The sequence below is a fragment of the Thalassophryne amazonica genome, chromosome 15, assembly GCF_902500255.1.
Source record: "Thalassophryne amazonica chromosome 15, fThaAma1.1, whole genome shotgun sequence".
In the NCBI taxonomy this organism is placed as follows: domain Eukaryota; kingdom Metazoa; phylum Chordata; class Actinopteri; order Batrachoidiformes; family Batrachoididae; genus Thalassophryne; species Thalassophryne amazonica.
This window is the reverse complement of record NC_047117.1, coordinates 82,167,318-82,181,554: the sequence shown is the minus strand read 5'-3', so window position 1 is coordinate 82,181,554 and position 14,237 is coordinate 82,167,318. Positions and strand designations below refer to the sequence as shown.

At 42.2% G+C, this 14,237-nt stretch overlaps 1 protein-coding gene across 1 annotated transcript; it reads right to left on the bottom strand.

Moving 5' to 3' along the window:
• Positions 1–255: 255 nt before the first annotated feature.
• Positions 256–12,208, bottom strand: LOC117526871 (zinc finger protein Aiolos-like). The gene is given in 9 exon segments (XM_034188947.1): positions 256–1,351; positions 3,405–3,515; positions 4,278–4,394; positions 4,781–4,948; positions 6,318–6,669; positions 6,671–6,723; positions 10,904–10,996; positions 11,192–11,279; positions 11,973–12,208. Coding segments are annotated over 8 exon segments (1,572 nt in total). The 5' UTR covers positions 11,244–11,279; positions 11,973–12,208; the 3' UTR covers positions 256–725.
• Positions 12,209–14,237: the final 2,029 nt, after the last annotated feature.

Sequence of the window (14,237 nt, the reverse complement as noted above, 5' to 3'; positions counted from 1 at the left end):
CCGTTCCCACTGTTCTCTATTCTTATTCTGTACAATTACAAAAGTTTCTGCAAAACTGCGAGTTGTTTCTGACTTGCAGGCGCACTGAGTGAGAATAATATTCAGGAGAGAGAAACCAGCACGTGGTGTCCTTTGAAGCCGTGAGCTGCGTTCTCAAAAACCACAGCGTAAAAGCAGATTAAAAAAGATTTTTTTTCTCAACACTCTTGAATTAGTAAGTCTTCGTCACACAAGCAAAACTTCTCAGAGGAAAGGTTCAGTCTTTGTGTGATAAAAAAAAAATAAATCACTTTTATTTTTTTTGCAACGTAACACAATATTCCAGCAGTAGATCATTGCATTAATTCCACCTTCATTTTGAACACGTGAATACAGTTTTATAAGACACAAGCAGCAGATACAGCACTGATAATGAAGTCCAACTCCAACATATGAAAAAGAAGTAGAATTACTCCCGCATGTAGACTTTACAGGTCATCTTTTCAGATGAGTACATTGTGACTAAGAACACTCATATCAACACCACACTCCTATAACGTCTCTCTCACTCTAATACACACACGCACGTAAAGACAAAGAGATAGACAAATAACTGCCGCTTCATGCTTTCATTTCTGATACTACGGGCTACATATATGAGCAAATGTCTGGGTCACACAGCGTCGTCTGGGCGCGTGTGTTTGTGTAAGCATGTGTCATCATGAGAATGTCTGTGCGATTGACATCTACTTCAGTTCCACTCGGTGCTCGCTGCGCACTATGTGGGATGAGAACTCGTAGCGGTCCCGACTGCGGTGACCACACACGTTGCATTCGAGTGGATCGCGGAACCCATGGCATCCCATGTGGATGGTGAACATGACATAGTCCAGAAAGATCACCCTGCAGTGGCTGCAGGGGTACACGCCTCCCGCCTCCCCGTCAACACTGGCCACCCGTAAAGCCTCCAGCGGCGACAAGGGGATTGCCTGAGTTTGTGCATGAGAGACGCTGTTCTGGTGGTTAAGACCCCCCAGGAGGTGCCCTAAGCTGTACATGACAGGCTGGGATATGTGGGGAGTGTCGGTGTGGAATGAGTCCATGTTGAGGTGAGGCTGGCTGGTGTGAGGGAGCCCGAGGAGCGGCATGGCTATCTTATGGCCGTTGGTGAGGGCCACAGGGCTGATGTCGTTACGAGTTAATGACACCGGGTAGGACCTGTGGGAGGGGGGGGGGTCGCTGTCTGGGCTTGTGAGAGTGGGTTGTTGCAGGTGGTGGGTGTCACACCCAGGGGAGCCCGGCGGATCCTTCACATCAGTCCGGTGAACCAGCTCCCGATTAAAGCTCAAGTCCAAACAGACACCGTTGTCGCCTACACCAGGATGAAGACATTACATACATCCAATAAAAGGATGCCCACGTTAGATCCACCCCCCTGCCTCAAATCCCCCCCCACAAAATCTACACAGATTCATACAACAGATGATTTTAAAGCTTTAAATCATAGGAGTGTGTCCTGAGCCAGCAGATAGATGTATAAGGACGGACGGCGGAGAGGAAGCAGACAAAGCAGATGAAGGCCTGGAGTGCAGCTGCACCACAAAAGCATAGACAGAGAGAGACACCTGCTCACGTTTCTCGCCTCTGCCTCTTCTCTCTCTCTCTCTCTCTCTCTCTCTCTCCCTCCCTCTCGCAATGCGGTTGCAAACCTTACTTTTCTTTTCCCCTCTGTGGTTGTCATATTGAAAGATCACACTTCATTTGTTAAGTCGATAGAGAGACACAGGAGACCTTTTTACCAATACGCCTTTGTTTAGAGAGCAGCTTGAGGCGTGATTGTGAAACTACAATCCAGTGCTAGCTAGCTACGCTACAGAACGATGGAAGCCAACAACTGAAAAATCACTCTGCATGCACGCCCTAAAAGTTCTGCAAATTGCTGCACAAATGTGAACATTTAAATACTGAAGTGTGAGAAGTACCAAATGCATACAAACATGCATGCACACACACTCTCTCTCTCTCTCTCTGTCTCTCTCTCTCTCTCTCTCTCTCTATACATATATATATATAGCTACAGTGTGTACAATTTAGTGTCATCTAAATGGTTGCAGAGTGTATTTTACTGTCACTAGTGAGTATTTTGTTTGCCCCATCACATTTGTGCTTCTTTGGTGGCCGGTGTTCTTCAAGGTGAGCTGCCCTGTCGAGTTGACCTCCCCGTAGCGCAATTCATTACGCGTGTCGAGCTGAGCCCCCGCTGTCAAGCTGAGCCCACCATCATCTAGCGACAATATATAACGACACATTACTGTATTTTTTATGTAAATACAAAACTTTTGTGGGCTTTCTTCAGTAGTGGAGCTCGTCTCAAATGGGCTCCACCGTGCAATTACGCAGGTGTACCTCACATGTCGAGCTAAGCTCACCCACCGACGAAAACTAGAAAACCCACGTAAGTTTTGTCTTTACATTAAAATACAGTAATGTGTCTTTTCAATTAAAAAAAAGGAAAGATTTGCATGTACACACGCAATTGTACTTTGATGACAGGGAGATGCGCATGCGCAGTTGCGCGGTGGAGATCCTCTCGATGGGTAGATCATCTCCTCGGGACACCGGCTCTCTTGGCTTCACTTGTGATCAGCAATATGCATGATTTTCTGAGTTCTCAAACTTGTTTGCCTCCAGGAGCAACCAGCAGACTGTGTATAGGGGAGTCACCACTGATTCCTCTTTTTTCTTCAGTCTTCCAGCTGCACTGCAAAAATGTAAAAGACGGAGCAAATACGTGTCCGTTTTGGGTTTCTCTATCAACACGGTGCTGCAACATGTTGCCCCTCCAAGATGGGACGTGCTCACGTGCAGATATGAAGGACTCATTCTAAGTTTATGAAAGGACATTGATCCATTGTTGCAGGTAATTACACATTAATAAAGAGATGGTTATGAATGCTATATTCCATTTCTGCCCATAAATACCCCTAAATCCTACACAGTGTAGCTTTACATTTCTAACCAATACCCACCTACGACATAGGTCTCTTGGCTCTACGCTGTGGTGTAGGTGCTCTGAGGTGGTGGGGGCCAGCAGAGAGAAACAGACAAGCAGGCAGCTGAGACAGACAACCTGAAATAATCTGCAAATCACAAACTGGCTAAAGATGCAAAAAGTTTAAAAAAGAAAAGCATGGCAAAAAGCACAAATTACAAATAGATTTAACACAGAGCAGCAGCATGTAGCTGTAGGAGCTTTGCAGTTTAGAAAAGAACTCAATAAAAGGAATAAAGGAAGAAACTATGCTGATTTCTAATAGCAAGTAAGAAACATTTTAAAGCAATGTGGAATTTTGCAAATCTTGATTATATCTAGACCTCAGTGCTGTGTGTGCCTGAACTGTCAGTCAAACTCAGGACGCTCTTACCCGTAAACTTTTGTGGCATTGAACTCTTGCGTTTGGCTACATTACTGGCGAGCCTGTCGAGAAGCAGTGCACGCTCGGTGCCCATTTGACTCCTGGATGTGTGACCGTCCTCTGCGTAAGAACGAGACAAAAAAGTTTTATCAGTATCTCTTCATGATCAGTAAACATCTCACACATTGTACCTTCCCAAATGCTTGAAACAAACTCACCCTGGAAGGAAGATGATATTAATTTGAGATCAGACGCTGTTTTGACCTCACTTCCTGGGTTTTTTTTTTTGCTTCATCAGTGCAGGAGAGGAGACCACAGGATGAGGATGTACTTCCTCACCACTCCGGCACCATTAGGCATAAGCTTACGACATTTGGCGACCACAGAAAAAGAGCACTTTGTTTGTGTCGCAACCATGTAACTGTCCTGCCTGTATCAAAAGTCATTTTCTGGGGGCAGGTTCGACACATTGGTTGGGAGGGGATGTCTGCATGCGTGTGGATGGTGGTCAGGCTGAAACATTTGGCCTACATACTCTCTATGGTTTCCCCTTTGCTGCTACTGACAGGAGCGGCAGTCTTCTCAGCACTGTGCCTGCACACCACAGCACCCATAACCTATTTAGAGCTAATTACGGGGCAACAGCTATAAGCGCATTAATTTAATGTTCCTGTAAAATTGCGGCCTGTAAGCAATAACCACTTTCTTTTGACACATGCTGTGGGTACACAAACGTGTTAAACATCCACTGTAAACGTGCGTGCGAGATCCTGACTCTATCTGCACAGACAAAGCGTCCACGCGCTCCGTGAGGGCACAGCGGAGTTTCGATGACGTTTCGCGCCCGGCGTACCCGAGCGAGAGACGAGTGAAGCTGCTCACCTCGCTCAGTGGGACCTTTGCTCTGAATGTACACATGGCACCGCTCTCTGTGCTCTTCGAGGGAGCTGCGCTGCTTGTAGCTGCGACTGCAGTGGTTGCACTTGAAGGGCTTCTCTACTGCGAGCAAGAGTTTCAGTTAGACACTCCACAACATCTAAGTGGTACAGCAGGTTATTATTTTGGCGGTACACAGTTTCACAGGTTGACAAAAACATGATGGTGTTCACACAAGAAAAGTGTGCAGAAAGTCTGCAGGTAAACACGTGAACTGAAACTGAATGAGTAAGTTTCCAGAGGTGAGAGCGTACATTATTGTGTGTGATGTGTAGAACTGTATGAGTGCATGGCAGGGTGTTACTGGAAAAAAACCGTGCATGCTCAGCAGACCTCATCTGCACAGGTTTAAACAGAGTGAGAATCACACACACTCTCTTTGATGCTGCAACAGGTGCTTCCAGTGTGTCTGTGTGAGAGTTTGGTGGGGGTGAAGGAAAATATTGTACCAGAATGGGTGCGCAGGTGCCCACTTAGAGCATCACGCCGACGGCAGGCGTAGCTGCACATGGGGCATTTGAAAGGTTTCTCCCCAGAATGCAGTTTGATGTGGCGAAGCAGGTTTCCCTTCTGAGTGAAGGACGCCCCGCACTGAGCACAGTGGAATGGACGCTCACCTGAGAGACACAAAACACAAACTGCTCAGTTAACAATTTCACAATCAATACAACATCACAGACCAGACTTGGGGAAAAAGAGTTGCACGGTTGCTGAAGAGACCAGGGTTCAATTCCTGCTCAAGCTGCCTGTCTTGCATTCTGGGACAAGACTCCACCTGGCTGTAACTGGATACAGTCTTAATTTGGGGAAGTCACCTGTGATAGACTGGCTTCCCATCCAGGGGGAGCTGTAGACTCTCATCCCCTTTGCTCTAAAGTATCTGAGGATAAGCGCCTATATAAGACTTAACATATTTTCCTTTTTTTGTTTTCCTGTATTTGGAACTCGCTTTTTAACATGGTGTTTCCTTTGGAGGAGTTTAACAACTCACAAGAACTCAACAGCACATGTGCACATCAAAGTGGATGTTGTTATTTAACAAAAGGAGTTTTAAATTCCAAAAATCAGATGCACAGTAAAGAGTAAAGAGTTAATGCACAGTAACCTTCTATATACTTGTACAACTTGTTGTTGTTCTCTGGGGAACATGGGATGGACTCTGCTGTAGGAACAGATCCGATGAGTGGCTCAATGAATTTACATTTTGCGCCTGGTACAATAACATTAATCAGCTTGTTAGCCTCTGATCGCTAATGCATTAGCTTATTAGCCTCTGATCACTAATGCAGTGTTTGTGTTATGAATCAATAATGTGACGGTTAAATTCACTTTGCTTCTTGTTGCATCAAGCAGTAACACCACATTTGAAAAATAAACGTGACTTAAACAGTATACTCTAGCGCAACTTTTATATGTTTTTTTTTCCTCTTCATGATGCATTTTTTGACAGATGCGATTTTAGTCCAGTGTGATTTATTGTCCAGAAAATATGATAATTCATTTACAATTTTACCTTAATATGGTACATTTACATGTATTGTTATCTTTAAATTGCACCATTTGACATTCATGCATATCCAATTCCCTTGTGCATGCCCAATGACAAAGTTCTTGAATCACGTCTGCATAGTTTCACCTTCATTTCCTATAAAATGAACGCAATTCAAGATATGATAATAAATGATTAGAAGATGCAATATAATGTGTGGGCTTCTCTACCAATGCAATAAAAATGCATCAAACCACATAACCACAGGGGATATTTCACAACCACCTATTACTGAACATTTTAAAACCTGTACGTCACGTACGATGTAGACGTTCATGTTCTTAATCGTAGGCACCTTTCATCGAACATCTTGACCTAGTGCAGTAGTGGTAGATTGTGGGCGCAGCACTATCTACCAAAGCTATCACCTCCTCGGTATGTTGATTGCACAACTGCAGCATTTGAGGTCGTGTTTTTGGATGTGTTCCTGTGCTCACCCGTGTGGCTACGCTTGTGCACCAGCAGTACGTTGATGCTGACGCAGGACAGGCCACAGATGTCACAGTTAAGTTTGCCTGCTGCCTGAAGTCGGGGGGCCATGGTTTCAGCCACGTAGCTCCCTGCTGCTGCATCAGCGTCCGATGGGACCGTGCTCTCGTAATGCGTGTAGTCCACCATGGACAGGTCCTGAGGCTCATTGAGGGAGTCTCCTTCTTCATCCCCTTCAATGTCCTTCTCATCATCATCCTCCTCTTCTGTCCTCTCCCCATCTAACACTTCCTCCATCCCATCATCGCTGGCACCTTCTTCCTCTTTCAGCAAGTTCGGTGTTTTCTTTGTTACAGTTGGAGAGCGGCTCATTATCTTCCATCTCTTCTGTCTCAGTCTTTATAGGTCTCATATCTAAGAAAGGAAGAAGCAAAACACGCACACGCGAACACACACACACACACACACACACACACACACACACACACACACACACACACACACACACATATGGACAACAATGTTGTGTTCAGTCTTTCATAAGGATGAAACTGTTTCTTAAGTTTTAGACACATTAAATGCACCTAAAACATTTGCACTGAACATTCTCCTTTCAGCTGCCCACATTCATTCAGTGTAACTGCACCAGATCCAGGATGGATATACATCTCGACTTCACACAAGTTGTGCACAACTGATGACTAAGTTTGGAAGTACAATTAAAAAGAACCTAATCTGCATGTTTTTAATGGTAGGAGGAACTGACAGTTCTTGGAGGTGGACTTGAACCCAGAACTTTCTTGCTGCTGAGGAAGCGTGCGAAACATTGTACCACCATACTGCCCACATTTGAAATAATGATATTTGGCCATTTCAAATTAGCTTTTTCTACTCACACTGACAAAGAAAAACAGAACAGAACACTGGACAAACTGCTGGACATTATGGACGATGCCAGTCACCCTCTGCACACCGTCATCAGCAACCAGAGGAGCCTCTTCAACCACAGACTGCTCCTTCTCAAGTGCAGGACCAACAGACTGAATAACTCCTTTGTCCCTCAGGCCATCAGACTGTACATCTCCTCACTCGGGGGGAGGAAGAGCAACAGAAAGACAGAGGACAGGAAGGAGAGGAACAGTAGTAGCCAGTAAACCAGTAGCGAGCATAATTCTCGTATTTATGTTTGTATTTAAATTTTGCAAACTGGTTTTTTACTTTCATTTTGATACTCTGTGTGCTTCTTACCCTGTGTGCTGCTATACAATGCTGCTGGAACCTCAATTTCCCTGAGGGAGTCTTCCCAAGGTTTTAATAAAGTTCTCTCTAATCTAATCTAATGTAATCTTCTTCACCTCACAGTATCCAGGGATAAGCACTTGTATAGGGCTCGTATAGGACTAACTTCATACATGGGGAAGAGGGAGATAAACAAGGAATAGAAACACTATGGCACAGTTTTTCCAAATAGCAAGTGGGAGATTCAAGTTGAGAGTTCATGTGTCTTCATTTTTAATAATGTCTTTCTCTGTGTCATTCTACCAAAGAGACTTGTAACTCCTTCAAAGTTGTCATGGATGTCTTGGAGGCTTCCCTCACCTCACTCCAGTTTTTAAGAATGACTTGTCATATTCTTAACAATTCCTTGCAATTGATTCAGCACTTGAAATATCCTTTTTATCCGAGAATAACAAACACCTGACTGTGAAACAACCAAACAGTTAAATGTCCAATTATTTTGGCCCCATAAAATAAAGACTGCACACAAAATGTTTAATTTATACACCCAGTATGGGTGTATTTACCCTTAAATGGAGGCTGACAATCTGCACAATGTGTTCATATATGCCAATTGCTTTCAACTGTAATATAATGTGACAGACAACCAAAATTAAAAAAGCCACTGTCCCAGTATATAAATATATATGGGAAATAAGTGCTCTACTTCTCCAACCAGAATGTGTGAAATAGTGACATGTCTTCACGTCTACAATCATATTTATAGTTGATAGATGAGCGTTAGTATGAACACAGCTCCAGAGGATGGGCTGGCTAATTTTGGCTGATGCACACTGTCACAAATTCAGAAGATGTGTGCTTGAGATAAAGCAAAGGCATTTCCTCTCAATGCACAGAAACCAGAACCACGGGAGGAGAAACAAGTGCATAACACCTCAAACTTGATGCCACTAATTCCTCGTTTGCGTTTAGAAATCGACTGCAATGCCTCTACCACAGAGGCTGAAAATGACGCATGCAATTAATATGTAGGGTGAAATGTTTTAACAGTAGAAATGGTAGTTTGTAGTGCAAACTTCCTTAGATTAGCCCATAGCTCCGCTGAAGAACTTCCTCACTGTAGAGGATCTGTCTGTACTTCTCAACGCTGCAGCTGCAGACAAGCAGAATCCTATTGCCTGGTACGGTACGGCTTGCAGAACCTCTCTAGCCTCGTGCTAAAATGTCAAAACCAAGCCCTCAGAACACTGTGTAACATCCAGAAACCACAGTGTGGTCTTGGTTGTGGCTAATGATGAGCTGAAGAGCAGCGCCTTCTCTTGTGGAAAGCGCTCAGAGGTGCTATGGAAACTTTGCACGCACAGAGCTCTGGGAGGCCCGATATAGTGTCCAGGGCCTGAGAGCAGTAAACCGCAGGCTGAGTGTTAGACGCAGAACATGGTTTTAGTAAGAAATGCACGCAATGGGGCAAACGGCTAGCAGTCAGAAAAAAAATGAGCGAGTGCTCGCTATAGCACCAGGTTTTTGAGAGATAAATAAAGGGTCAACGCCACACATCTACGAGTAAAAATATGACCACGATAACAAGATCGGGTGTGAAGAAAGATGTGTGGATGCTGTTCTCTAGTGTGCAAAATCTTCCTGTTGTGGGAAGAATATTCTGCAGAAAAGAACATAGTCTGACCATATGGTAGGAAACATAAAAGTATCGCAATTTATAAGTTTGTTGTTGTGTCTGAAGTATTTATCACATCAGGACCGTCACAGCTAGGGACACGCAGTGGAGCACAGATATAAGTACAACTGACTGTTCAACCATATATCCTCTTCAGCCAAGGCAAAATTATAATCTTTTTTTACACATTTTACAAACTTCATGTCTTGACAGTAGCAAGGCTCCCATTTTGACTTAAATGGGAATTGGTCGGTAATTCATGCAGATACAGTTTGTCCACAGTAGGTTCTGTGATGAATGATATGTGCACAACTTAATCATCGGTCTTATCAGATGGTTTCACCGTCCAGCAAAGTACAGAAGAGTTGGGAGGGAGAGGATTAAGCCCAACCCATATTCCAATACTTCAACCAAATGTATACTTTTTCTTTTATATATATATATATATATATATATATATATATATAAAATGAAGGCAGGCGCTGCAGATTTGCAATGGTTAAATATCTGATTTTTCCTGTTACTAAAAATTAATTTGAGCCTGAGACGGTTAATGAAAGTATTCAATCATGAGAAATGGACAAAAATGCTTGAAACGTTTTTGAAATTATTTATAAAAAAAATTGCTTTTTTCATGCTCCATAGGTTTTTGAGTAATTCCGGTGACAAGCAAGCACACACATAGGACTTAGGACTTAGGGCATAGGACATGTGGACCTTTGTAATTGTCCACATGAAGTGAGAGACATTATCTCCTCTACAGTTTATCAAATTCTGACACACTTAAAGGTGTAGTACTGTACATTTCGATTTTCCACAAAATTGACAAAATCTACTTTGCATCGAAATGTAGTTACTAGAAAGCACTTTTTTCTGTGGTACGTCACAAAATTGCAGGTCATTTTATTGCTTGTAAAATATTTCTTTTGGGGGATTCTGTGGCAAATATTGTGAGTTGGCCCGTAGAGAGACTGCAGACAACATGGAGGAGGACACACATATGCAAAGGTCCAACGTTCATGCTGCATTCAAATGAAACTGGGAACTCTGACATTTTGGCTCATGATGAGGAAAACTACAGTATATGTAACAAAAATATGATAAAACTAATTTGTGCAAACCAAGAACAAACATTATAACTCTATCTAACCTTACTGACACAGCACACCTGTGTGGGTGTTGTCTTACCTGTCCAGCAGACATCCTTCCTGTAAAGTATGGCTAGATTTTATCCTGGGTTCTTCCCATCTCTGGTCACCTATGTTTATTAGCTGTGTCCATCACTATCGCTCTCTTTTCATTTTACATCATTTTTTTAGCAGGTCCAGCCATAATCGAAGGACTAACATCTTTGGAGCCCTCACACCATCATCTATATTTTAACCCATGTGGGTCCAAATTCAAAATTCTTTCTAGACAAGGCAAATTTTGATGATATTTGCTATATAAGGTGGGGAAATATTGATATGAAGATTAAGATGCAAAATTATAGAAGTGCTAAAGAAAATCCTTTTTATGACTGACATGGTTACAAAACATCAAAAGGTACTGCAACTTTAATTAAACCAAAGTTTTTCAAAATAAAACTGTAACATAAATACTGTGAACACACTATGAATACAGAAAAAAATAAGTCTGTGTGTGTGTGTGTGTGTCCATATGGATATTGATCCAACACACCTTTAGTACAATCCATTCCATTTTCAAAGAATGACTTATCTTCTTTCTGCTCTTCCTTCCGTGGCTTCACATCTGTCACGCTGTTGCACATGTCTGAAAAGCGTCACATTTTGCACATGTAAAAATGTTTGTAACATTTCACTGCGTTTGGTTTGTAACACTCTACATGACCATGAGTGAAATCAGTTCAAGCCCATATAAATGCAGTAAGTGCTGCTTCATGATGCCACGGTAGACATGAAAGCTGAAGGCCTTCACGTGGTCTGCACATATCCTTTCTGCACTCACCCATCCCATTTGCTTCAGGAGAGTCGATTTCTGGATGCTTGTCTGTGTTCATGATGACAAAATCTTCTGCTGGATGGAATCACAGTATCTGGACAACAGGAGACATCACAATGACTAATCTGGGCAAATTCATTGTCACAGTGTCTTTTCAGAGCAAAGTCTTTAAATGACAGTAGGAGGGTTTGCTCATACGTTTAATGGTATTATTTCTAGCACTTAAATGTGTTTAACAAAGACCTTTCTGCCAAATACACGCAACATTTGCAATGGTTTGTGAAACAGCGATAAGGAGAAGTTTTTATTTAAAGACAAAAAAACCCACGGTTGATTGATCGACCCTGTCGGTACATGCAGCCTAAAAGAAAAAAGTTGACTGCACATGTATTTCCTGCCAAGTCCCGACATAGGAACAAATGTTAAAGCACTTTCCACGCCAAGACCATGTGAAAATCCAACATATGAAACCATGAATTTGAAACAATTAAGAAATAAAAAAACACACAGAAAGATGCCCCACAGCACCAATAACTTAAAGTACTACAACAGTAAGGATGAATGAGTACAAAGTTATTAGGTTATAGCTGTAATCATTAAATGTTGATTCAAAAATCATTTATAATAGCTGTTGTTATTACTATGGTCTGGTGTAAAAGAAAAGGTAAAATAAATGTTCTTGTGTAAAAGAACTAAAGCAAAGTGTCTCCAGCTTAAATTCTAAAGTATTTGTAATTTGTTGGTGGAAGATCACATTTAGTTGGAATTCAAGTTGAAATGATCGTACCTGCTGATTGTTGAGCACCTGGAGAAGATTCCACACTCTGCCTCTGGACTTTCTCTGACTATGGAATATAAGAGACACCGCTGAAGTCACTTTTGGAGACATCCCTTAAAGGAACAGGAACTCATTTTTATCAAGGTGGCGTGACAAAGAGAAATGCACAAATGCTCAGTCAAACATGCAGAAGCACCAATGAGTTAGTTTGTTATTTACCATTTTCACCATCAGAGCACATAATTCTCAGCTAAACTTAAACCAGTTAAGTCTTAAGATGAATGCCTTTGGGACTAAAAGGAGAATCAGATTAGGAGTTTGACATCACATCATGCTCAGTCCACATGGTGCTTGAACTTCAGTTGAAGGAACTGTTACTCCATCTGGTGGTTAAACCATGAAGCTACCCTCCAGTGCAACCTTTCGCTCACATTTTGTGATATATAGTCCCCCCTTTTTATGAAACAGTACAACAGGTTAATGAAAATAAATATGTAAAATAACCATCATACAGAAGAAGAACCTACTGATGTCTGAAGAATCAGCAACACACATAATGAGGCTTCTGCAGCTTGCTGTCAAATGAGCTCACTGACAAACAAACAGCAGCTCTAAGAGCTACCAAATTCTTCGTTATACTAATAATACAGTTATTTAAAACGGTCAGCTTTTGCACTGAAATATTTGAATAAATACAGACTATTTTTAATGCCTTGCTGTTAATGTGTGAACCGGACTTGTAGCAGGGCAGATGTATGAAACGATTGTGCATTTGTGCAAAGGTTTAAAGCACAGTGTTGTCCTTTTGGCTTCTTATGATTTTGTTCTGGGTCACCACAGCGGATACAGCCAGATCTCCATTGGTATTTGTCACAGATTTTACGCCGGATGCCCTGCCTGATGCAACTCCAGTTTCACCTGGAGAAACACACACAGCCGCTGGTGATCTGAAGAAGTCTCCCATCCAAGAACTAATCAGATCCGGTGTTGCAGACCAAACGGTCCCCCCTAAAAACTGATCCCCCCTGCCTTCACTACGCATGCATCATTTCGGAGCTCAGCCGCTCATCTGAGACGGACTCTCTTCACCCAAAGCGATTAAACTGATTAATGTGATTATTAACCATCAGATGACAAGGTAAAATTATTCTCTTAAATCATTCTAATGTCAGTTTTAAGCAAAAATGAGGCCTGTTCTCTTCGCTCACTGGATTCTGTGGATGTTTTTAGACAGCAACTAAAGACACATTTTTTTAAACTGGCATTTTAGTGTCAATTTATTTTATTGTTCTATATTTGTATGTGTTGTTTTTATTGTCTATTTATATCGTGTGAAGCACTTTGTGACCTTGGTCTGTGAAAAGTGCTATATAAATAAAGCTTACTTACTTACTTACTTACTTACTTACATTTTAAGCAGAAAATGAGGTGATAATTGGCAAGTCGATACTGGCGCTCTGAAATGACGCCGGTGCTGCAGCAGCTGCTGTGGCGCTGTGATCAGTCCTCCATCTTTTATGATGAAATAATGCTGAATTTATGTGGAAATTATTGTTGAACAAAAGCTTCAGATATCTGGCGCTGAGATAGATGATGACTGAAGTGCAGTTTGAAGCAGAAACGAGGTGATAACCAGTGAACTGCTGGTGACACTCAGAAATGACGCATGCGCAGTGAAGGCAGGGCCGACCGATTATTAGTGGGGAGCATTCGGTCTGTGACACACGGCACTGCTTAGCTTCTGAGGTCTGACGGGATCAGGCTTACACAGAGCAGATTGGCTGCAGTAATAATAATAATAATAATTATCGTGTGAAAACCTTATAAATATTCATAATTAAATTAAATGTGTGAGGGATTTCAACTTTGATGATAATGGATATGAATATTGGTTTTTATTTACGCACGATTTTTACAAATATGGCCGCTGGGTATTTGCGTCTGTCCGTGTGTCTGTGTACAGCATAAGTCCAGTTCTAACACTGCAAGAGTCTTCAAATTCACAGAAGACATTCTTGGGACTCAGACTTTGGACAAGTGAAGAGATGGCTAACCTTGACCTATTTTAAGAGGTTAAAAAATGACATTGTGTTTCATTCTGTTCAGTTTTTTTTTTTTTTCTGAGGGGTGGGGGTGACAGCCAATCAGAGTAGAGCGGCACCGCGATGTCAGTGGCTGGTCTCTCTGGTGCTTCAAAACTGCTTCGTTTATGTGTAAATATAACACGTTTCTCATATACAACCCCTGGCAAAAATTATGGAATCACCGGCCTCG